This window comes from Hakea prostrata, chromosome 4 (genome assembly GCF_041222555.1).
Source record: "Hakea prostrata isolate BN-2017 chromosome 4, UWA_Hpros_2, whole genome shotgun sequence".
Taxonomy (NCBI): Eukaryota; Viridiplantae; Streptophyta; class Magnoliopsida; order Proteales; family Proteaceae; genus Hakea; species Hakea prostrata.
The window spans coordinates 15,064,632-15,086,572 of NC_142603.1; the positions used below are offsets into that span (position 1 = coordinate 15,064,632).

The 21,941-nt window shown below is 37.8% G+C and overlaps 2 protein-coding genes and 3 non-coding genes across 20 annotated transcripts; 4 read left to right on the plus strand and 1 right to left on the minus strand.

The window, feature by feature from the left end:
• Positions 1-3,408: 3,408 nt before the first annotated feature.
• Positions 3,409-10,880, plus strand: LOC149018116 (putative cysteine-rich receptor-like protein kinase 39). 12 transcript variants are annotated; one of them, XM_089152437.1, is made up of 9 exons: positions 3,409-4,176; positions 4,748-4,868; positions 5,073-7,356; positions 7,951-8,082; positions 8,723-8,933; positions 9,508-9,564; positions 9,852-10,113; positions 10,194-10,399; positions 10,485-10,880. In XM_089152437.1, exons 4-7 carry the CDS (start codon positions 8,080-8,082, stop codon positions 9,884-9,886), a joined length of 306 nt encoding a protein of 101 aa, XP_089008563.1. In that variant the 5' UTR covers positions 3,409-4,176; positions 4,748-4,868; positions 5,073-7,356; positions 7,951-8,079; the 3' UTR covers positions 9,887-10,113; positions 10,194-10,399; positions 10,485-10,880. The 12 variants fall into 12 exon arrangements, 9 of the variants coding, with proteins under 9 accessions (XP_089008563.1, XP_089008561.1, XP_089008556.1 ...); XM_089152435.1 differs by lacking the exon at positions 8,723-8,933 and having other exon boundaries at positions 3,410-4,176; positions 9,852-9,894; positions 10,019-10,113; XM_089152430.1 differs by lacking the exon at positions 8,723-8,933 and having other exon boundaries at positions 3,410-4,176; positions 9,508-9,894; positions 10,019-10,113.
• LOC149018117 (small nucleolar RNA snoR60) lies at positions 5,067-5,135 on the plus strand. Its single transcript, XR_016173273.1, has one exon. It is a non-coding gene; the product is annotated as a small nucleolar RNA snoR60 (small nucleolar RNA).
• Positions 5,222-5,291, plus strand: LOC149018118 (small nucleolar RNA snoR60). The gene has a single exon (XR_016173272.1). It is a non-coding gene; the product is annotated as a small nucleolar RNA snoR60 (small nucleolar RNA).
• Positions 6,094-6,216, plus strand: LOC149018119 (small nucleolar RNA snoR83). The gene has a single exon (XR_016173314.1). It is a non-coding gene; the product is annotated as a small nucleolar RNA snoR83 (small nucleolar RNA).
• A 4,895-nt stretch (positions 10,881-15,775) lies between the features above and the next one.
• On the minus strand, positions 15,776-21,600 carry LOC149018120 (putative glucose-6-phosphate 1-epimerase). 5 transcript variants are annotated; one of them, XM_089152440.1, is made up of 9 exons: positions 20,871-21,600; positions 20,199-20,250; positions 19,456-19,593; positions 19,244-19,342; positions 18,660-18,757; positions 17,641-17,748; positions 17,441-17,522; positions 17,236-17,355; positions 16,130-16,975 (listed from the first exon to the last, which is right to left on the minus strand). In XM_089152440.1, exons 3-9 carry the CDS (start codon positions 19,573-19,575, stop codon positions 16,952-16,954), a joined length of 651 nt encoding a protein of 216 aa, XP_089008566.1. In that variant the 5' UTR covers positions 19,576-19,593; positions 20,199-20,250; positions 20,871-21,600; the 3' UTR covers positions 16,130-16,951. The 5 variants fall into 5 exon arrangements, with proteins under 5 accessions (XP_089008569.1, XP_089008566.1, XP_089008567.1 ...); XM_089152443.1 differs by adding an exon at positions 15,776-16,120 and having other exon boundaries at positions 16,907-16,975; positions 19,456-21,600; XM_089152441.1 differs by lacking the exon at positions 20,199-20,250.
• Positions 21,601-21,941: the final 341 nt, after the last annotated feature.

Consider the following 21,941-nt stretch of genomic DNA (forward strand, 5'->3'; position numbering starts at 1 on the left):
TTAGAACCATGTGCTCATCAACCCTTTACTTGCGAAATAGGAGGGTTTTTTTTTTTTTAATTTTATGATTATTATTATTAAAAGAGGGGATACAGTAGTGACGACCTTCTGCCCCCCACTAAGCAATTTTCAGACTTTTGAGTTCGACCTATGCAACTATTAGCCTTGTGATACAAGTACAAGTACTCCCGCATAATTGTAGTCCCATCAGAAGCCCAGTATAGTCCACAGAAGCTGGTAGTACTCCCATGCCTAGGTCAAAGAATACACAATTGTTCGATGTGAGAAATAGAGATGCAAAGGGGATCCAAACCCAAGACATATAGGCTACCATACCACATGGGAGTGAGCTTGAGACCACTAGATCACCCCCCCCCCCATGGTACTAGCCAAATAGTTAAATTTTAAAAGAAAAGAAGAGGAGAGATCAAATGCGAAAAGATAACAAGCTTTTAGTTATGGAGTTCGCAAGTTCCTCTACCCTCAATGGTAAAGAATAACATTATCCTCCTTCGCAATATATTCAGGTGAGAGTCCATCTTATCAACGTTCAAAGATAGATCTCCCTAAATGTATGGTGAAGGGGTTAAGAATAGTGTTATCCACTGAGCTGAGATTGAGACTATATTCTCTTCACACCCCTCTACCATATATTTAGAAGGTTCACCTCTAGTCCATTTTGTTAGTTTTTAATTTCAAATAAATGGCGCAGAAATGTAAAGAAAATACAAAACCTCTTTCGTTAATGTAGAGGACCCAGATTCATGTCCACTACCCTGGATCAAACCTCCTAATTATTAGCCTTGCACCATTCCAAAGTCATATGCCATATACCACCCAACTTCCAACTGGGTTCCAACATAAATGTATGCGTGGACCATTGGGAGGTGGGGAGGGCATCATAACTCTCAATCAATTCAGCTAAGGTACCTGAGTGTGGACCGTCTCCCCCAATGGAGAGCACCGGACTCAAGATACCCAGCCAGATAAAAGGTCCCCAGAATAAAGTCAAAAGTGGAATAATATTAAGGGTAATTTTCATCTGGATCCCCTGAGGTTTGGTCTATGTCATTTTTAGTCCAAAAAATTTAAGACTTTGCATCTGCCTCCCCTGTACTATAGAAAAAGTCAATATAAGGACAAATTAATAATTTAATGACTAATGTGCCCTTTTTATTTTCTATTTAAGTAGAATTTTAGCCAGATGGATGAAGAGATTCCCCTTCACCCATCTTCTTCATTGATTGAATTGAGCAAACTAACGAGCACCAGCGGTGACTAACGGAAGCGAAAATCTTCCTTACTCGGAGTACTTTGCTCTTCTTCAGTGTTCTTTCTGACAGGAACTTCTGGGGTCTTGTTTTTCATCTCTGATTTTGTTTTTCTCAGGAAATCATCTACCCTCTATTGTGTGTGCTTTGTCAGCAGAAAATTACAATAGTTTTCCTTACCTCATCAGAGAGTGTTTGATTTCGGAAAGAGAGAATGGCTCCTAGGCGCAAAGAAACAAGTAGTGTAGACGACAGCAACCAAAGTAGTTACAGAGTCTGTAGAAGTTTCCGTTCGTACATCCAACCTCAAATCGGCTACAAGCACTGAAGAGCCCTTAAAGGTGACTACTGGCAACAAAACATCAGTACCTATCATCACAAACAACACTGAAGAAGAATAAAAAGGGTAAATTAGTCATAAAAGTATTAATTTGTCCTTATATTGACTTTTTCTATAGTACAAGGGAGGCAAATGCAAAGTCTTAATTTTTTTGGACTAAAAATGATATAGACCAAATCTCAGGGGTCCAGATGAAAATTACCCAAATATTAATGTATCCACCAAAGAAAGCAAGGAACAGCAAAGAAAGCAAGGAACAGCAAAGAAAACCGGTTTGTACAAAATATACAACAACCAAAGATAAGACAGAGGAACTGTTGTATGTTTTTTTTTTTTTTTTGGTAACAGGAACAGTTGTAGGTTAACAGCTGAAGAAGTAGAGCATCGATTTGTGAAATTGAACACCGGAAAACCAAGAACCGAACCACTCCATGGATTCCAATTCCATTCTCATTGCCTCTCTTGTTGTTGTCAGCTAAAGAAGCCAAAGCTGATTTGACTGATCAAACCTAACCTGTCTTCTCACTTCCTTCGTTCAACAAGTGGGACTCGCTTCAATTCCTTCTTCAGTGATAAGCACGCTCAGAGGAAACGAATATGTTGGACCCACTAGGTGATAGATAAATCATTTTCAGTCTCAACTCATCAAATCAAAATGGTTTTCCACCCAAACATGACTCTGGAAAAGGTGAATTCTTTGGCTGTTACACTTGCAGAGACCCACGAAGGAAGAAATCTGTGAACTGGTCAAGGTGATGATGAGATGATGTCCTGCTGCTGCTCCCTTCTCATCAAAACATGGCAGGCGTGCTTGCGTGCGTTAAACGGTGTGATTTTCGGAAATTCCCGAAAAAGGATTTGCATTTATTCGAGAATTTTAGCTTTCCCATGTGTCCTCCACCTCCTCTAGAAACGGTGAACGAAAAGCAGTGAAAAGCTCCTTAAAGAGCCCAAGCAGATCTCATTTCCTTTTGTTTCCCTTCTTCTGACTCCTAAAAAGAATTGAATCGCTTCTGGGTTGGGTAAAGCCCAAGCAGATCACATTTCCTTCTGTAGCTCTAATAGTTATCTATATTTTTCTTTTATTTCTTTAGAGAAACACCGCAAGGACCCATGTGAGCTCAAGCAGCGAGTATCAATATGGTGTTCAAGCTGAGACTTGGTTCGAGTAAACAAAAAGATTGGGAAGGGCTGCTTGAATGGTTGAATGAATATAATAAGAAGCAATGCAGAAGCCTTTTCCGGCGAGTTAAAGCAGCAACCAAGAAGGCCATTAAGGGTAAAGGAGGAAAGCAACGGCTCACATTTCAGTATGATCCTTCAAGCTACGCTCTCAACTTTGATGATGGCAATCATGACAACCTAAAAGAGGAAATCAATACATACCAGTGGACTTGTGTTGGGGATTCTCAGGCTATCAGGAACTATACCTGGGTTCATGTTCTCTTGGTTAAAGCATACTAACATCAAGGCTCAATAGCTTCAGATCTTTCCAAGTTTTGTTCTGCTATTAGGGCTGCTTTGCTATAGTCAAGCGTAATAAATGCGCTTGACGGTTAAGCGCACCGTCCGATCTAATCGGACGGTGCGCTTTATCTTTTTATTAAAATAATCTTAAAAGCTGTTAAAGCATGGGTTTTGGTATTCGGTTCGGTCTAACATAACCCAACGGTTCAAGTTGGCGGTTCGACTCAATTGAGAGGCATACGTTTTATATACAATCCAAAACAGTATATACGATTTCAGAGGGATACGTTTTATATACAATCCAAACAGTATATACGATTTCAAAATTTGAAATCAAAATATACAATTTTTAAAATATTTTGAAAAATACAAAACCCAAACTGTTCAACCAAACCTCATTTCGTGATATCATCTTGGAGAAGAAGCAAAAGAAGCAGCAAGTTGAACAAGAATCCAAATCGTTCCAGCGTTTTTGTTGTTACACCTGATTTCGATCGAAACTGAGCATCTTGGTGAAGAAGAATAAGTAGTTGAAGAAGAAGCAGCAGTTTGAAGAAGAAAACGCCCTAATTTCGTTTAGGGCCCAGATTTCAGAGAAAGCTCTGAAGAAAACGATTGTTGAGGAACTTTCTGTGCTTCCTCGTCACACTAAAGTGATTGTAACTGGAAACAATCGGACGAAATCCGTGCTAGTGGGTCTTCAAGGTGTGGTCAAGAAGGCTGTTGGGCTTGGCGGGTGGCATTGGCGCAGAAGAAAAGGATTCCGATCTTGATCGAAATCTCCGAAGGTTGGAAACCTTCCTCTGTTTCTTTGGTTTCCACCAGTCTTCCAGGCTTTCTATTAGCTTGGTCTGCTTACCTTCTTCTGGGTGTTTCGGTCCCTGTACTGATACTTCAGATTTCCGACTGTTCTGGGTGCGAGAATTATCAGATCTTTAGTTTCGAGCTCGATGCCATCGTCACTCAGTCTTGTCTTGCCGCAGTCTCTCTGGCCTGTGCTTCTCATAATCTCCGTATGGAATTCGGGACTTCCTCTTTGTTGATCGTTATCACGGCCATTTGCTCCGATTTCGCAAGGAATATATTGACAAAATCCAGGTGAGCGATTACTCTACATCCCACCCAATCCTTTTCTGTAATGGCTTCAAATATAGTCCTCAGAATATAACTGTCTATTTCTAATTGCTCGGGTAATTCTCCCCCATATGTATTTCATCCCTGCTATGCTTATCGAACAAAAAAATACGTTTATTTCAAATGGATACATCTTGATCTTTTCTTTCCTTTGTTTTTTTTCCTCAGAAATTCTCTTTCATCTTTTCTCTGATTTGCCTGCTAATTCCAGACCCATCATGAGAGCTCCTATGGTTGAACTTTTTCTGTTCACATATTAATCATTTGTTTATTATTTCCTTTCTTTGTACCTGCCCGGTCTTGCTACCCTGTAATTGTATTGATAAGGTTGATTGGTATTCTTTTAGTTTTTCCATGTTTTATCTGTTCATTAAATTTTAGATCTAACTTGTGTCTACCCATCTTTGTTAACATTTCAATCATTTGTTGAAATGGATCCATGAAGATCTTATGATGAATTTTAGATTTTGTTGTTCATCTTTAAAATATTCTCTCTTTTTATTTATCTTTAATCTTTGGAGGTACTTTCTTGCAGTGCGATGTCTAGATGCATTTTCTGAGTTATGATTCTTGGTGAATGAGGGGTTTGAATCTGTGCTGGCATACCCCCAAGAATAGTTATGCTGTTTGATTTTGGGATTTTCCATGACCTTCAGGTTGGCTATGTGTACTTTTCCTTTCTTATCTGCTCACTCCATTTGCGATATCTTTGTATTAATGTATTCCCATTAATGTATTCCCATTGTATATAATACACAATCTGTTTTTCATAAAAGATATTATGTTTTGGAGATCACACACACACATATATATATATATATATATATATTTATTTTCACTCTGTTTCTGAAATCAAGCAGATGATGAGTTACTCGGATTCCCCTTCAGACATTTGGATGATGTAGTCTCGAGTTTCTGATGCAAATGTCTATACTGAATTTTGTTTTAGTTTCATTGTTGTGAATGCTTGTATTATACATTTGCTTATTTCAATTAGTTCTATGAGATCAAGCAGATGAAGAGTTACTCGGATTCTCCTTCAAGACATTTGGATGATGTAATCTCGAGTTTCTGATGCAAATTCATATAATAACCCGAGTTGTTTTCCCCTTATATTTGCTATATTGAAATTTAAAGCAAAGAATGTCATGGTTCACTCCCTTGTGCTTGTTATTAGTCACTTATTTGCTCAGAAGAAAATGCCCTTCATATATTTTCTTTTCATAGGCATAAAGAATTCAGCAGTTATTAGGCTAAAATTTTATTAAATATAATTTTGGTAAGATTCTTTGTGTTTTTAAATGGTAATTTCCTATATGAGGATGAGATGCTGCCTGTTTTAACCTCAGACTTTATTACCTTTAGTATTTTCTCTACCCTTCTGTTATTGTTTATTATAGCAGAGAAGAGTACAGGTTGATTGGTAAGGCTTTGCGCTTCCTGATGCTTTGTAGTCCACTTTCCCCCTAGTCATTTCCTGCAGTAATCATCTCACAGACTGGTGATCATCTAGGCTTGTTTGGGTACAGAGAATTTTTTTGGGTGTGAGTAATTACCTTCCTAGAGTTTGTAGTTCTCCTACGACCTTGATTATCCAAAAAAGGCTTGGAATAGGTTGGTTCCTTACACATTTCATCTCTCTTGCTCCCATGCATGCTAACCATAGAGCGGATCTTAGAAGGTTGGATCTAACTTTGATGACCCAATACTAGTTTGTTTTTCTTGTTGGGGATCTATTGCAACTTATTCCTTTCGTCCCACCCCCACAATAGAGTTATTATTATCATGGATTTTCATCATTTTGCTGACACTGTTGCCCATTCTTTGTATTCTTCTTGATGCTAATGCTTCTTAGAGAAATGCATTAGTCTTGCCTCCATAATCCCAGATAAAACTATTTGTGGTGTTTATCTGATTCATGGGAGGCCAATATTAACCATGGAAGTTTCGCTGATAACACCTTTGTAATTAAATGGTGTTTTACTAGTAACTTGCCAAACATGATGGGTTCTGCTCCCAACAGTGTCCCAATTTTCTTATAATCCTTTCTTTTTGTTGGGTGACTTGACCACGATGGAAAGTATTAAGATTATGCGCCTAGTTTACATTTAGAAGGGTGATGTCTCAATCCTGATATGGTGAATGGTCTTGTCATCCTCAAATATAGTTGTCATCCTTAAATCCAATCATGAATATATCAGCCTTGTTGGGTTCAAGGTTGGCTATGTTCTATGTAAAACATAGAACCAAGTAACCAACTTCCTTGTTCTGTATCAGTTCAATCCTCCGCTGAAGGAGGGATCTTCTAGGAGGTGTTTCCCTCGTGTAGTTGTAGAATTTTCCAATGGTTTAGTTATCCACTTGTCATTTTGTTCAGCTCACCCCTCTTCGGTGTGCTTTCTAATTCTCTCTCTCCTCAATATGATTTATTCCACATCTTTGGACTCATTCTTCAAATCAATGGTAGCACATACAGAGCCAACCTTGATCTTCTACTCACTGAACTATCCGTAAGTGCTACCAACGGTAGTCGATTTTACAATACATCCTTCGGCCAGAATTCCGATGTAGTCTTTGGTCTCTATATGTGCAGAGGCAATATTACCTCCCAAGAATGTAAGGCTTGCGTTAGTGATGCTCATGGAAACATGACATTAAATTGTCCCAATCAAACAACGAGTATCATTTGATATGATTTATGCATGTTACGGTACTCAAACCAGTCGTCCATCCTCTCAACCATGCAGTTTTCTCCCGCTTATTATCTGTGGAATGTCGATAACTCAACCGATTCAAGTCAGTTTAGGCAGACTGTGACACAATTAGTTGATGACCTTGTGAATCGGGCACCGGATTCCACCCGCATGTATGCAGACGGTGCTCGAGATTATAACAACTACACTATAAATGGGCTAGTGCAGTGTACCCCTGATGTAACTCAAGAAGACTGCTCAAAGTGCTTAAAAGAAGCTAAGGGAGTTATCACAACAACTGGAGTTGATGGAAATGCAGGCGCGAGAGTTCTTATGCCAAGCTGTAATCTGAGATTTGAGATCTATAATTTTTTTTATCCTACAAACCCACCAGTGCCGCCACCACTAGGGCCACCAGCGCCACCACCACAACCAGGTTCACCACCACCAGGTATGGTTGTTATAAGTGTTTCAATTTCCAAGTCATTTTTACTCAGGATGCATAGACTAGAGAGAACTTGGCTTCATATATATATATATATATATATATATATATATATAATATATATATATATATATATGAAGCCAAGTAATTAAGAAAAAAAAAGATGCACCCAACATTTGTTTTCTATTGGTAGTTAGCTTGAGCGCACAAGAAGTAGTTGGTGGCAGCAAGTGATATTCACAGCAGTGTCTTACCTCATCCTCGGCTCCCTCTGTGTTCAATGAGATTAACAGAACTCTTTGAAATGGTCATCTGAGATGGTGTGAATGTGTGCCAAGCTCTACATGCCTAGTTCTCTATCTCTGAAAGACTATTCTGCTGTGTTTACTCATAGCTTCAACATAGTTTACTTGGTGTATGCATGGATATCCTTTGCTATAGTTCCAATTACTAGATTGTATTTTCTAAACATGATGATCTCCTCTTCAAATATTCAATGGGTAAAAAGTAAAGGATGTATTTGGAATATATAGTAAACATTCCTGAATGTATACTCAATGGCATAGATCATAGATGAAAATAAACATCTTGGTTTTGCAGGGAATGGGACAAATTCATCAACAGTTATCATTATTGTAACTGTTGTCCTGGCAACAATAGCTGGAATTATACTTCTTTTTGTCATCTATATATGTTTACGTAAGCGGAGAAAGCCAAGGAGTGATACTAATGGTAGGTAACTGTAGTTCAAATCCTTTTCTACCTTTTACATTTTATTCAGCTGTCCATGTCTCCAAAAATTTGGCATGCAAGAAATGTTAGTAATGGATTGTTTTCACTAAATAAATCCCTATCTTTTGGCTACCTATGCTCAGCACAAAATTGTCAACATGTTTTCATCAGAGCACTTTTTTTTGGAGAAATTGACTTATTTATCTCTTCGAAGAAACATATTCCACTCCCTAGAGAAGTAGTCTGTTTCAAAGAAAAGATAAAGCTTTGACCACCTATGCTTACTAACAAAGTTGTCAGCATGTTTTCATCAAAGCACTTTTAGTGATGATTTCCCCCCTTTTATTGGGGTTGGGTGTGTGTTTTAAGATTTTAGTCAGATTAGCATGGTGCAGTCCTTACAATTCAGCTTTCTTACAATAAGAGCTGCCACATCCAACTTCTCTGATTTGAATAAAGCTTGGACAAGGTGGATTCGGTCCTGTCTTCAAGGTAATGATGCAAAACTATGATGCAACTAAAAAAAATCCTTAATTTACATCATTGAAGATTGCGTATTGAATTCTCAAAGGTGGGGGTGGTAATCACTCCATACAACATCAAACTTTTGCAGTATCCTTTAATAGAATATGGTATACAGGGTAAGCTTTTGAACGGACAAGAAATTGCTGTGAAGAGGCTTTCTATGAATTCTGGACAAGGTGAAGTAGAATTTAAGAACGAGGTGGTGCTATTGGCCAGGTTGCAGCACAAGAATCTTGTACGCCTCCTCGGCTTTAGTTTGCACAGAAAAGAAAAGCTCCTGGTCTATGAATTCTTGCCAAACACAAGCCTCAATCACTTTATTTTTGGTTGGGTACTATCTTTGTTTCTTTTTCCATTGCATCTCTTTCTATTTCATGAGGTTCTTAGCTGGAGAAAAGCAAAAAGTATCTTTTTGAATCAGACGGGAAGTATGAATTCATTTGATGTCTGGCTGGAGAGGAAAGTAACTTTTTACAAAAGATAATGAATTAGAAAACCTAAGGGATCTTCATTCAAAGCCATTTCTGTATCCCTTATTTTGGCATGAAGCATGGCTATGAGATCTAATTAATTCCTTCAATTAGATAGGTCTTAAATGCTGGGAGGAATAAGTTGAAAGCAATGGATGAGGTCAGGTCACTTATAAGCTTACGGGCCCTGATCCTAAATGGTATTTTTCATTGATTCAAACTAGTCCTGCCTTGCTATATCTCCTCCCCCTTTTGCTTTTCCTCTTGTTCCTTACTAAGGAAATACATCCTTTGACAAGTTATACCATTTAATTTGAATTCTAGAACTTAGTCTGGAAAAGGAGCCTTCCGTTGTGTTTATTTTTGTGCATACATTGATTTTGCTTATTATTTTCTTATTTTTGTTGTCTTATCCATTATTTTTATACAGATAATGAAATAGCTTCAATTTGCAAGCTTGATGAACTAAAGGACCTGAACACTCTGGGTATGAGTATCTTCATTCTCAATTTTTTCATTGAAAAAAAAGAAACTGATGATAGTGATAGGTGTTGTCTCCTGCCTCCCTCCCACTTTATATGGTTATCCGATTACAAAATGTGTGGTGCATATTGCATACCGATGTTAATAGAGCTCAACTGACATTATAGAGTACATTGTATCTCAATATCCTTCTACCCTAGAAGAAGGAATGTCGTGAGTTCACATCTCATGTACCGATCAAAGTCAAGTTATTTGATTGAATGTTGAGAATTGAAATTTCTTTGGTTGCAGGTTCAGCTGGATCACACTACTGGAGCGGCGGATGAAAAAGTTGGTTAGTTTTCATACTGTATTGTCTATTTATTTATCTATTTTTTGAATGTGAAATCTGCAGAGAATTCCACAGCATATGTATAGGTCTATTTATTTATCTTTTGCAACTTGATTGACGGATTTAGTTCCAAAGCTTATACCAAGTCTAAAGGTCTATGTGCTCTTTGAAGTACAAAAGATGGATGCATTTGGCTGAATAATTCAAATGTTTTACTGGAAGGTATGCAATTGGCCTGTTTTAATAATCATTTTGACTTCATGTCCCATCTCAATTATAATCACATTTTGTTATCTGGGCAGGGGTTGGGTACTAGCACATCAAAAGAAGGCAAGGAATATTTCAAAGATCTTCAGAAGAACAAGAAGGAATTTTTATGGGCAGATGAGCAAGATGGAGAAGCCATTGAGCTTGCATTCGGCAAGAAGAAGATTGAAGCAAGGAAGAGTTGGCTCAGGCAATTTGAGGTTTAATCATCTCAGTGATCCACATTGACGACTTTGAAAAAGTAAAGATATTAATTAACAGCATTTGGAAGTTAGGAATTGTATATCCACCAAATTATGATGTTGCCGTTCTTTCTCATTTTGCAGCCTGGTACTTACCTTGATCAGCCACCTATGTGATCAGTGATTCAGAGAGCGAGGAAGAACCTGCTGGTGATTCTGATTTTGAGGATAATGAAGAAGATTCTGATTAATTCTTAATTTCTTTGGTCACCTTAGAAAGACTAAAGTAGGTTTCAAATCTTATTGGTTGTGAAACTAGTTTGAAACCTGCTTATCTTGTAATCTACATTCTTATCTAGTGGATCTAAAAGAACTTCTTTCTTCAACTAATTACCATGAAAAATAAGATTTTGAATAATAACAATGGCAGGTTGTATGTGGTACTTGTGATTGTACCTTGCCCTAGAGGTGTATGGGTTCAAAATGGTGTGTTGGAAAGAAACAAAACTCATTTGTAATAAGTTGTTTATGCTTTAATTTTTGCGTGTAATGTGCCATCTCAATATTAGAGCGAATGAGTGATATGGTTCACCACTGCCTATCTAACAAATTATGTGGTTGCAGTTGTTTGCCATGGACCTACATTGCCTTCATACACTTTCATACACTTTGGATTGTAAAAAAATTATGAAATCCTACAAATTTATCATTTTAGATGTTTGGGGTCAAATGTACATGAGAAATGTGATGTAGAGGAAGATCATCTGTAGAGTATGAAAATTGGATTAGCCAACTGAGAGATGCCTCTTATGTTCTATGTGATCCGCATTTCCTATAAAGCTTAAATCAATTCATTAAACATTTTAAATATTTTGTTTCAAATACAGTTTAAATTTAACTTGTCTCCAATGAACAAAGTGAGTAAAGCCGTCGAATGTGATGTCTTTTTGTTTAGAACACACTTTGGAGGAAATGGACATATTTTGAAATTACGTTCCTTTTTAAACGGAATGATGACACGAAGTCGTTCAGTTTAAATAGAAACCATTCCGTTTCGTCTATTGGTCTTATGAAACGGAGTAGTTCCGTTTAAAACGAAAACCATTCCGTATTATCTATAGAGGATGACGAAACGGAGTCGTTCCGTATAAAAAGGCATGATTACGTTTCGTCTATGGGTCTTATAAAACGGAGTGGTTCCTTATAAAAACGGAATAATTTCGTTTCGTCTATTTTAAAACGGATTGGTTCCGTTTAAAAAGGAACCACTTCGTTTGGTAAATTAGTCTTCCGAAATGGAGTGGTTTTGTTTAAAAAGGAACCAGCCTGTTTCGTCTGTGAGTCTTATGAAACGGGGTGGTTCCTTTTAAAACGGACTCATTCCATTTCATCTATGTTAAAACGGATTGGTTCCGTTTAAAAAGGAACCACTCCGTTTCAGTAAATGAGTCTTCGAAACGGAGTGATTCCGTTTAAAAAGGAACCATTCCGTTTTAACACTGGGTCTTATGAAACGGAGTGGTTCCTTTTAAAAGGGACCCATTCCGTTTCGTCTATGTTAAAACGGGTTGGTTCCGTTTAAAAAGGAACCATTCCGTTTGGTAAATGAGTCTTCTTAAACGGAGTGGTTCCGTTTAAAAAGGAACCATTCCGTTTTAACACTGGGTCTTATGAAACGGAGTGGTTCCTTTTAAAAGGGACCCATTCCGTTTCGTTTATGTTAAAACGGGTTGGTTCCGTTTAAAAAGGAACCATTCCGTTGGTAACTGATGGGTCTTATGAAACGGAGTGGTTCCTTTTAAAAGGGACCCATTCCGTTTCGTTTATGTTAAAACGGGTTGGTTCCGTTTAAAAAGGAACCATTCCGTTTTAACACTGGGTCTTATGAAACGGAGTGGTTCCTTTTAAAAAGGACCCATTCCGTTTCGTTTATGTTAAAACGGGTTGGTTCCGTTTAAAAAGGAACCATTCCGTTTTAACAATGGGTCTTATGAAACGGAGTGGTTCCTTTTAAAAGGGACCCATTCCGTTTCGCCTATGTTAAAACGGGTTGGTTCCGTTTAAAAAGGAACCATTCCGTTTGGTAAATGAGTCTTCTGAAACGGAGTGATTCCGTTTAAAAAGGAACCATTCCGTTTCGTCTGTGAGTCTTAAGAAACGGAGTGGTTCCTTTTAAAAGGGACCCATTCCGTTTCGTCTATGTTAAAACGGGTTGGTTCCGTTTAAAAAGGAACCATTCCGTTTGGTAAATGAGTCTTCAAAACGGAGTGATTCCGTTTAAAAAGGAACCATTCCGTTTCGTCTGTGAGTCTTAAGAAACGGAGTGGTTCCTTTTAAAAGGGACCCATTCCGTTTCGTCTATGTTAAAACGGGTTGGTTCCGTTTAAAAAGGAACCATTCCGTTTGGTAAATGAGTCTTCTGAAACGGAGTGATTCCGTTTAAAAAGGAACCATTCCGTTTCGTCTGTAAGTCTTATGAAACGGAGTGGTTCCTTTTAAAATGGAACCATTCCGTTTCGTCTATGTTAAAACGGGTTAGTTCCGTTTAAAAAGGAACCACTCTGTTTGGTAAATGAGTCTTCTGAAACGGAGTGGTTCCGTTTAAAAAGGAACCAGTTGGTTTTCTGATTTTATATTTCAAACACCAGTAGGGCAGACGGAAATTCTGTCTGGACTACTAAATCCAGACGGTCTTCCGTCTAGGTAGACGATCGACCGTCTGAGTCTCACATGCATTACCAACTTTAAACACAAATTCCATTTTCTCCAAAATGCGGTTGAAACAATAACACATGGCATTCTTGAATTCCCTGGTTGTACGGCCATCGACGACTTTACTAACTTGGTTAAAATAAAAGTTATATTTTAACTGTATTTCAAATTGGGGTCAATTTATAATGTTCTAATATTTACGTTTGATTCACAAGATTGGTGCTTTAACTGCCACCATACAACATGGGCGTTCATAACTACCACCATACATGATCAGTGAAGCTAGTAGGTTCGGGCTCTTGCAGATTGAAAATATAATAACTAATCGAGAGTTGGACCAATCATGGAATGCAACCCATTTCTATTACATTTTCAAATCTAACAGTTGGACCGCATTAATGGCGCATGACAGTAGCAAAATTGCAATCCAACCAATACTTAATGATATTCAAAGCTCCATAGCATTGATGGGGGGCATCATAAGTTTCATTGAGATCCATAGGCAGTGTAAATTGACAATGTTGAGAACTCGGTTCTTGAATAATTGAATTTGTTTTCTTTAAATGTGATTGGGCAAGTGAATTTTTAAAATGAAGTTCTATTATCCAGAAACTGCCCGATTCACTTACATGCCATGCAAAGTTGATAGCTTAAACATGATTTTTTTGTTTTTTTTGATAAGCTTTTCTTATGTTGCAACTATCTATGGGATGCCAGCACAAGAGGACTGAACTTGAAAAGTTAGAATCTTATGAGGACAGGAAGCTTTGGAGCAACAAGGTTTGCAACTTCTACTTTCTTTTCACCGATCCGTTTCATAAAATTCATATACCAAACGGAATGGTTTCTGTTTAAACGAAACTACTCCGTTTCATAAGACTCATAGACAAAACGGAATGGTTTCAGTTTAAACGGAACGACTCCGTTTCATCATTCCGTTTAAAAAGAAACGTAATTTCAAAGTATGTCAATTTCCTCCAAAGTGTATTCTAAACTAAAAGACATCACTACTCCGTTTTGATTGGCCAAGGGGAATTTCTCAAGTAGATCCAGAGCAGCTGGTGCAAAAGCCATTACATATATAGGTCATTGTCCACATTATAAAATGATAGAGGTGGGAAGACGACCAAAACAGACAAATGTTCAATTTTATAAATCTTAATCGTATGGAAATCACCACAGAAGAAGACACTGACAAAGCATAATAGTACATAGTAGAATAAGTTGTTTTACAATACAGACTCCAGGTAGCTTTTTGTGTAGCAGATCAACAAGAAAAATGATAGTAAAATTGTCATCCCAATTTACATCCTAGAGCACTCCTCAACCCAAAACCCCAAAAGAGAAATCCCAAACCCAAAAACAAGAAGCCAAAATTGTTCTCACACTGCATCAAAAAAAGAAGCCAAAATTGTTTCCTCACACATTGTATCGGCCTCTAGTTGATTTTTGACTCCTTGAATCATCCTGCAATACGCAAATGGGTGACTCATGGGTTAGAAAGAGGACAATCAATAAGCATGAGATGGAGATGGTATCAAATAAGGATGTAATGTTAGCATTCATCACCAAACTCCACTCACATGGAAGTTGTATGTTATCTTATCGAACGTCAATAATGTCCTTCCATTTCTCCCAATGCTCATCTGTAGAAAGAAAAAGAACCAACACAGATGGAAGTCAAAGATGTATACATAACTAGCGCAAAGCTTTTCTCTTTCAGGTTATCTGCACATAAAAATGATTAGAACACTGATAGTTAAGCGGGAGGCATCAACTTTATGCTGTCATTAATTCCCAACAGATGTTACAACTACATACTACTAAATAAGCATCCTCGTGTGGTTGTTAGGAATGTGGGGAAGGAAAATAAAAATTAGGTCTTCAAAGTGAGGTGAATGAAAGTGAAAACAAATAAATGTTTAATGAGTGATCAGTCCCCCCCCCCCCCCAAAAAAAAAAAAAGAAGAAAAAATGGAGACCACAATAGACATTCAAGAAATACTTTATTTATTGATGCATGTAACAGTTAGAAAATCATGAATGATTTGATACTTACTACTGACTTATTCTGCACTGTTATGAACTAATATATCTAGCCAAAGCTATTTTTTTTTGGATGAATGAATAATTATATTAAAGAACAGAAAAAAGAATACAAGGTCTTTAATAGGAAGACCGAAATAAGGAGTTAAGACCCAAATACAACAATGAATCTGTTCCTTGGGGTATCATCAACATGAGGATGGAGGTAAGCTAACAATCTAAAAGAAATGTCAAAATAGATGACATTCCAAATCATGTCTGAAGAGCAGGATTTGAAAGTCCATCTTTGGAGATTGCACTATCACCAAAGATGATGAATGGAAGCACAAAAAACTAGCTTATCAATCCGATCACAAATGGAAGACCTGAAAAGTTTCACACAATCCAAGACCAATCATGAGCAAACCCAAAAGAATGCCTCGAACGATCCAAAAAAAAGCCCAAAAACCCATAAATCCACTGTGTTCAGTTCAACCATGAACTATACATAAGCTGCCATATGCGTGTAGACCTTCATTTAAATTCACTGGAGCAGAAAAATACCACTTAGTTTTGATGGAATATTGAAGAGAAACTAACTCACCACTTGACAACATGGATTAGATCAACTACTTGTCATCCACAAGATAGATCAAAGCATTTCAATCAGCCACATCCCAGCAGCAAACTGCAAAAACAACGCATAATCAAAAAAGTAAGCAATTCAAAAGGATAATCGTTCAGTGGACAATGTTTATAAGAAAATACCAGTATATAACATTAGAATAAATCTTAAATGATGATGCACCATTAACATTACTTGAGGTCTCAAGGCAATATCAAAACTAACTGAATCCTCTTACTACAAAACTTCAAAGTAAAAAAATCCTGAAGGTAGCTGCAAGGATATATGAAAAACAAGAATATGTATGCATTTCCAGCCTTGAGCATGGGTTTCTCAGTTGCCTCCAACTGCAACTTGCCCAATCATAGCTCTGCACCCGGTTGGTACAATCTTTTTGGAACCAGAGGGACGCTTGATCCTACCAATAAATACAAAAGCAGACCAAGAGTGTCAAAAATAATTTTATATCAGTAACAACATTTCAAATGTGGAGTTTTTATCACAATGTAGCATCCAATCACAAAGACTTTGGTAGATAGATGAGGCTTATAATTTAAAGAAGCAAAGTACTCAAACACATAACACTCTCTAATTAAATAAGAGATATAAAAGCTTTCAGCAAGTATGATTTAGAAATAACTTAAAGGTACACAAATCATACAAATTAACAGCTCATGACATAAATGGCAATCGTACACTTGCACATATTAAGCAATGAATACTAGGAGAATTTTAATGAACCCATGCAAAAATGGGAATGATCAGATAAAGCAGTTAAGGATCAAATTGGGGGTTAGAGTGATCTCATGGGTGGATCTAAGGAACGGTAAAGCTCAAATTAAATGCACCCAATAAATTTGTCTGGAATTTAGGACAGACCTCTAGGTCAATGATTTATATTATAGCACTAGGGTTCTAAAAACAAACCAAAGTCTGGACTGGAAGTAATCCTGAAAACCCAAATTCTGTAATAGAGGAAACTGAGAAAAGAGAGAATCTTGAGTAACTCACAAACTGGAAACCAGAAAGCCCCAAAACACAATGTCGTTGTATGTGTATGTTTGCCTGAAAGAGATGACTCATGGGTGTGAAGCCAAATCGAAACCCCCGCAACAGAAAACTAGAGATCTCATACCTAGGCAAATGCTTCAGGAAACCAGAGGTCTCATACCATTGCAGTGAAGGCATCGAATAAAAATGTTACCTTTTTTGCAGAAATGGGTGTGAAGCCAAATCGAAGCTCAACAAATCACCAGAACTCGACGACGATGGTCTGCAAAATAGGAAGCCAAATCGAAGTTACTGGCTGAAAGAAGACGACAGTCTGCAAAATACAAACCTAATAGTGCAGCATTATTATCAATATGAGCTGAATCTTGTCCTTGTTCCACACTTTGTTTCTTAGTTGTTGGATTTGGGTCCTCTTCTGACTGGCTCTTTCCGTAGAAAATTAAGTAACAGGTGGCATGATGCTCCAATGCAGTAACTAAGACACAAAGCATAATCTGAATTTAGAGGTGAGGAAAGTCATACCTTCAAGAAAATGCTACATCGCACCTGGACTGCTAGTATTGTATAAACATCAAAGAAATGAGGATTGAATGTTATAGCCTGATAAGCAGACCGTGATGAGTTGAGTGTGTAGAAGGCAAGCTGCACAACACAAAAGACATTTTATGATAAGAATAGTGTACTCTGCAATTCAGGAAACAAAAGAAATCATCAGATGATTCGGTACCTTCGCATTTTCAACACACACAAAATCCTTGTAGCAGTGTTCCATCGTTAAATGAGGGTTCCACAATACACAATCTGACCAACTGCACAGAAAACAGAAGTGTACAAAAAGAATAAGATACATGATTGTTCCCCCATTTTCCTTTCAGGAAAACATTAAATGTTGAAAATGCAAGAACATTATGGGTTGTATTCATGTACTTGGTATTCTTAAGGGTAATTGTTTCTCCCAATCCATTGTTAAGTTCTATCTGACTAGGAGCGTTGAGGTACACACAATCTACAAAACCTGGAAAAGTGATCACATCCCTGAATTGTGGGGAAAAAAGAGAGTCAGAATTTAGGAAGTAATAAAATGTATACTGCTCATACTTCATATTAAAACAGAAGTTGGTGCCTCTAAAATGAGTTCTTTATCCATCAAAATGGTAACTTCCTTTATAAAGTATGTAAGTTGTACAACAGAGGGAAGATTTCAGTTAAGGAAATGTCAACTACCACATAGAAAGTATGTACGCATTTAGTCACAGACTAATGGAAAAGGTTAGCTCCCCAGCTCAACTAGCCAAGCTTAACTGTAATTGATCAGCACAGACAGATGAAAAAGACCATTTTAACTGCTGCATGGATAAGAGATCCCCATGGCTAATCGCATGTCAAATTTTTAGGCACCTTCCCAAAACCATTTCCAGCTGCAAAAATCACCTTTCACATGTTGACTTTTCAGGAAAATTTTCAAGGCTTTATTTACTTTCTGATGATAGGCTGATTGGTACTTCTATGAGTTGCTATGCACTAAGGGGCAGGCCTTGGCACAACGGTCAGTGGACTACAGTTGTGGCCTGAAGTCAAGGTATCGGAGCAGCATCTCAGCAAAAAATTGTTTGGGTAAGGCTGCATCACCACCCTTACACCCACCCCCCCGCCCAAACCCAAATTAAACTGCTTGTGAGGAAGCCTTTTGCACTGGGTTTGCCCTTTCCTGTCATGCACACTGAGTCCCTTCAGTTTATTTATTTATTTATTTTTTAAGGAATGAATGGACTATGATTAATAATTGAGATGTTTCTATTGCAAGGTACCAAGTAAATTCAGCCATAAGTGTTTTCCGAATTGTATAAAATGTGATCAATGTAGATTCACCCAACAACCTTTTACAAAACAACGGGGCATGCATTTATTAGAGAAAACTGTATAGTTACGACAAAGAGAATACAAACCTATCCTCAATGCTCTCCACAGGAATTTTAGGGTCTGGATCCTTGTTCAATGTTTTGCAACCCTTGAGAGATTTTATTGATGCCCCTGTTACGGATCCCTGTAGAATTCTACATATGCATCATGAATCACTTATTTGTTTAACAAACAATCCAGCGACTAAGACAAAACAAAAAGGCTACAACTAAATGATCCATTCTGATTTATAGCTGTATATCTATCTTGGATCTGAAGATTATATATATATATATATTATATATCTGTGCTAAAGTCAGATCCAGACATAGGTTAGTAGTCTTTTTCACATTTTCCCCAAACAATGGAATGAAGCAAAACTATCAAGATCCAACCCATATCCAATTGATATTTTTGACAGTTTAAGTTACAATCGATGTGCATTAGCTAGTATGGGTTACATTGGATCTAGATCCAGACACTATATGGCTTGAAATAGATCAGAATCTAAATTTGGATCTGCATTAAACTAATCCACATTCAACCCGATTCATGCCTTAACAGAAAACATGAATTTAGCAACTCCCTCTGGCCCCCTATTAGCACCTCCGAATGGAATTAGGAGTCTTACACTGAAGTAAGTGTGCAACGCAGTATTAAACGAGAAGGGCTTAGAATCTGTATTTTTTATTGTCAGCTCTGTTGAAAGGCTCTTTGGGTTCAACCTGACCTGCAAAGGAATTGAAATTGCAAACCATAAAGATAAAAACTCTAAGTTAGGTTTCAAAGCAGAACAAAAAATAAAGAAAATTAGAGAACTACTGAATTCATGTAAATACTGACCATGTATAAAGCTTGGAAACTGAAATCCCACATGGAATGGCTGTAAGGAGCATCCCTTAGTTCCAGAGTTACGATGGGATTTCCATCCGCATTCGAAAAATCAACAATAGACCAATTCATGTTCCTTGCAAACCCATGCTGTTACAAAAAATGAATAATACATCAGAATAAAAGGAGTATCACTAGAAATCAAGACAAAAATTAGACATTGACTAAAAACTGAAAGCATCGCACTTGAACCAGTTTTCCAGATGCAAAAACCAGGATCAACCAATTCTTTGCTAAAGAAAATCAGCATTGGCAAATTGTAGAACAATAATTCAAGTTCTCTATCATTATAACATAAGAGAACATTTAAAAATAGTTTATCCAACAGAAGGAAGGACAATCTTTCCCAGAGATGCATGCTTTCATCTGGTAGGAATCTGCGATATCATGAAAGGTACAAACTAACCCCTACTATATCACATGCAATGATATAGATCCTTAAGTCCACACTATGTTGATAATATCTTCATTATCTAGAGCTATTTATTAATGACCTTTGCTTTTGGCTTAGGTATCAATACAACTAGAGATGGAAACCGTGAAAACTTATTTGATTTCGTGCCTTCATGGAGTGCAGACCCACTCAATACTCATGACAGCACATAAAGTCCAATTATTGTAAAACAAGAAAATAAGAGGAATGATAAATTGACCAGTAGCAAAGACTGAAAAGACGAAATGGAAGTGAGCCACACCTGCTAAATTGGACCGGGTTCGAACTGTGGGAAATAATGTGGGATGCCACCACTAATTTCATAAAAATGTGGTTAGTATTGTGAAAAAGAAGACTAGGAAAAAGCAATAATGAAAATTCAGCCTTCAAAGTCATCCTGCTCAAATGCATCCTACATTGGATTGAAAACCAAAAACCAAAAGGCAGCAAACTAATTCAAATTTTCAAGGTTCTCATCAAATAAGCTAAACCTATTAAGCTGGAGAGCATGGACAGTTGGCAGTTGATATCATTGTCCTCAGTTGACAGTCATTAGTGCACTTGGTAGTATGTGAGCAACATGAAGAACAGATAACATTCACACACACCTGTATACCACTGAATCCCGTAATTTAGTGGGAAATAAACTCCACACACACAGAGAAAGAATCCATTGAATGGGGAAAAAAATCCTTCATGAACTTGATCATTTTTTCTTTCTTGCTATGGACAAATTAGAGACTACGATCTGATCCCCTCCACCACAGGGAACAAGTCAGAGAATCCAAATTAAATTGTTGTATTACCACAAAACCTTTTATTTTTCCCCCTACAGTAAGGAAAATAAAATAAGAGGCAGGCCACAGACTAGATTTACAGAGCCATGGCGATTTTCTTTAAAAATAAAACCTGGAGACGAGAAGAACGAGCGTACGTGAAAAAGGGAAACAAGGATTTCTCAAGAGACGCTTGATCCTCGTCAATAACCGTCGCCGCTGGCAGAGATGCAATTTTGCTTGGGTCCTACGCCATTAATGCGCTCACTTCCCAAACGCATGTTAACAAGGGGTGACATTTCCTCATCAACAACAATCTCAGTATGTTGATTGTCATACAGTTGAGCTTGTAGTGACCCAACATTCTCTGTGGAGTAGTCAGACTCAAAACCTGCACTGATCGTAGGCATTCTCTCAGCGGAGCTAACCAAAAGGGATGACTCTGCATCTACAATCCCGTCATCTGCCTGTCGAGGCCGAAGATTTGCAGCATCGACCACTCCAAGACGATTTTCGTTGGCGGTTCAACTTCAACAAAACCTGACTTCGACGACCTAGCGACTATAAGTCCTAGACAGCAGCCGTCGACGATCCACGACTCCCATGGTTCGACTATACGGTAGTGCGAGCTTCATACACCAGAGCCGGAAGTTCTTCCTCCCTGCTCGAAGCAAGCTCAACCAAGAGCTTCAATGGCCCGCCAGGGGCCAAGACGGCAACCAAATTGTACACAGTCAGGGCCACAAGCAGAACCCAGATCGTCCATTCAGGTAATCTGGAAAACCAAGCAGCAAGATTATTGTTCAACCTCCTGCTTCCTCCTCTTCTTCTTCTTCTTCTCCAGATTCGTCGGACCTCGAAATCGAAATCACGAAATGAGGGTTGGGCGGTTTCGTTTTGTGTTTTTCAAAACATTTTGAATATTTGAGTGGTTTTTGAATTCGTATCTACGTATTTGACACAGGTATAAAACGTTTGATCGAACCGCCCAAGTTGAACCGAATTCATGCATTAGACCGAACCGAATACCAAAACCCATGCTTTAAGAGATTTTTTGATTATTTTAATGAAAAGATAAAGCGCACCGTCCGATTAGATCGGACGGTGCGCTTAACCGTCAAGCGCATTAATTGCGCTTGACTAAAAAAAAACCCCTCTTTTTTCTCTTTCTTTTTTTTTTTTTTTTAAGTTCCTTTTTTTTTTTTTTTTAAGCGCAACTAAACCAAACC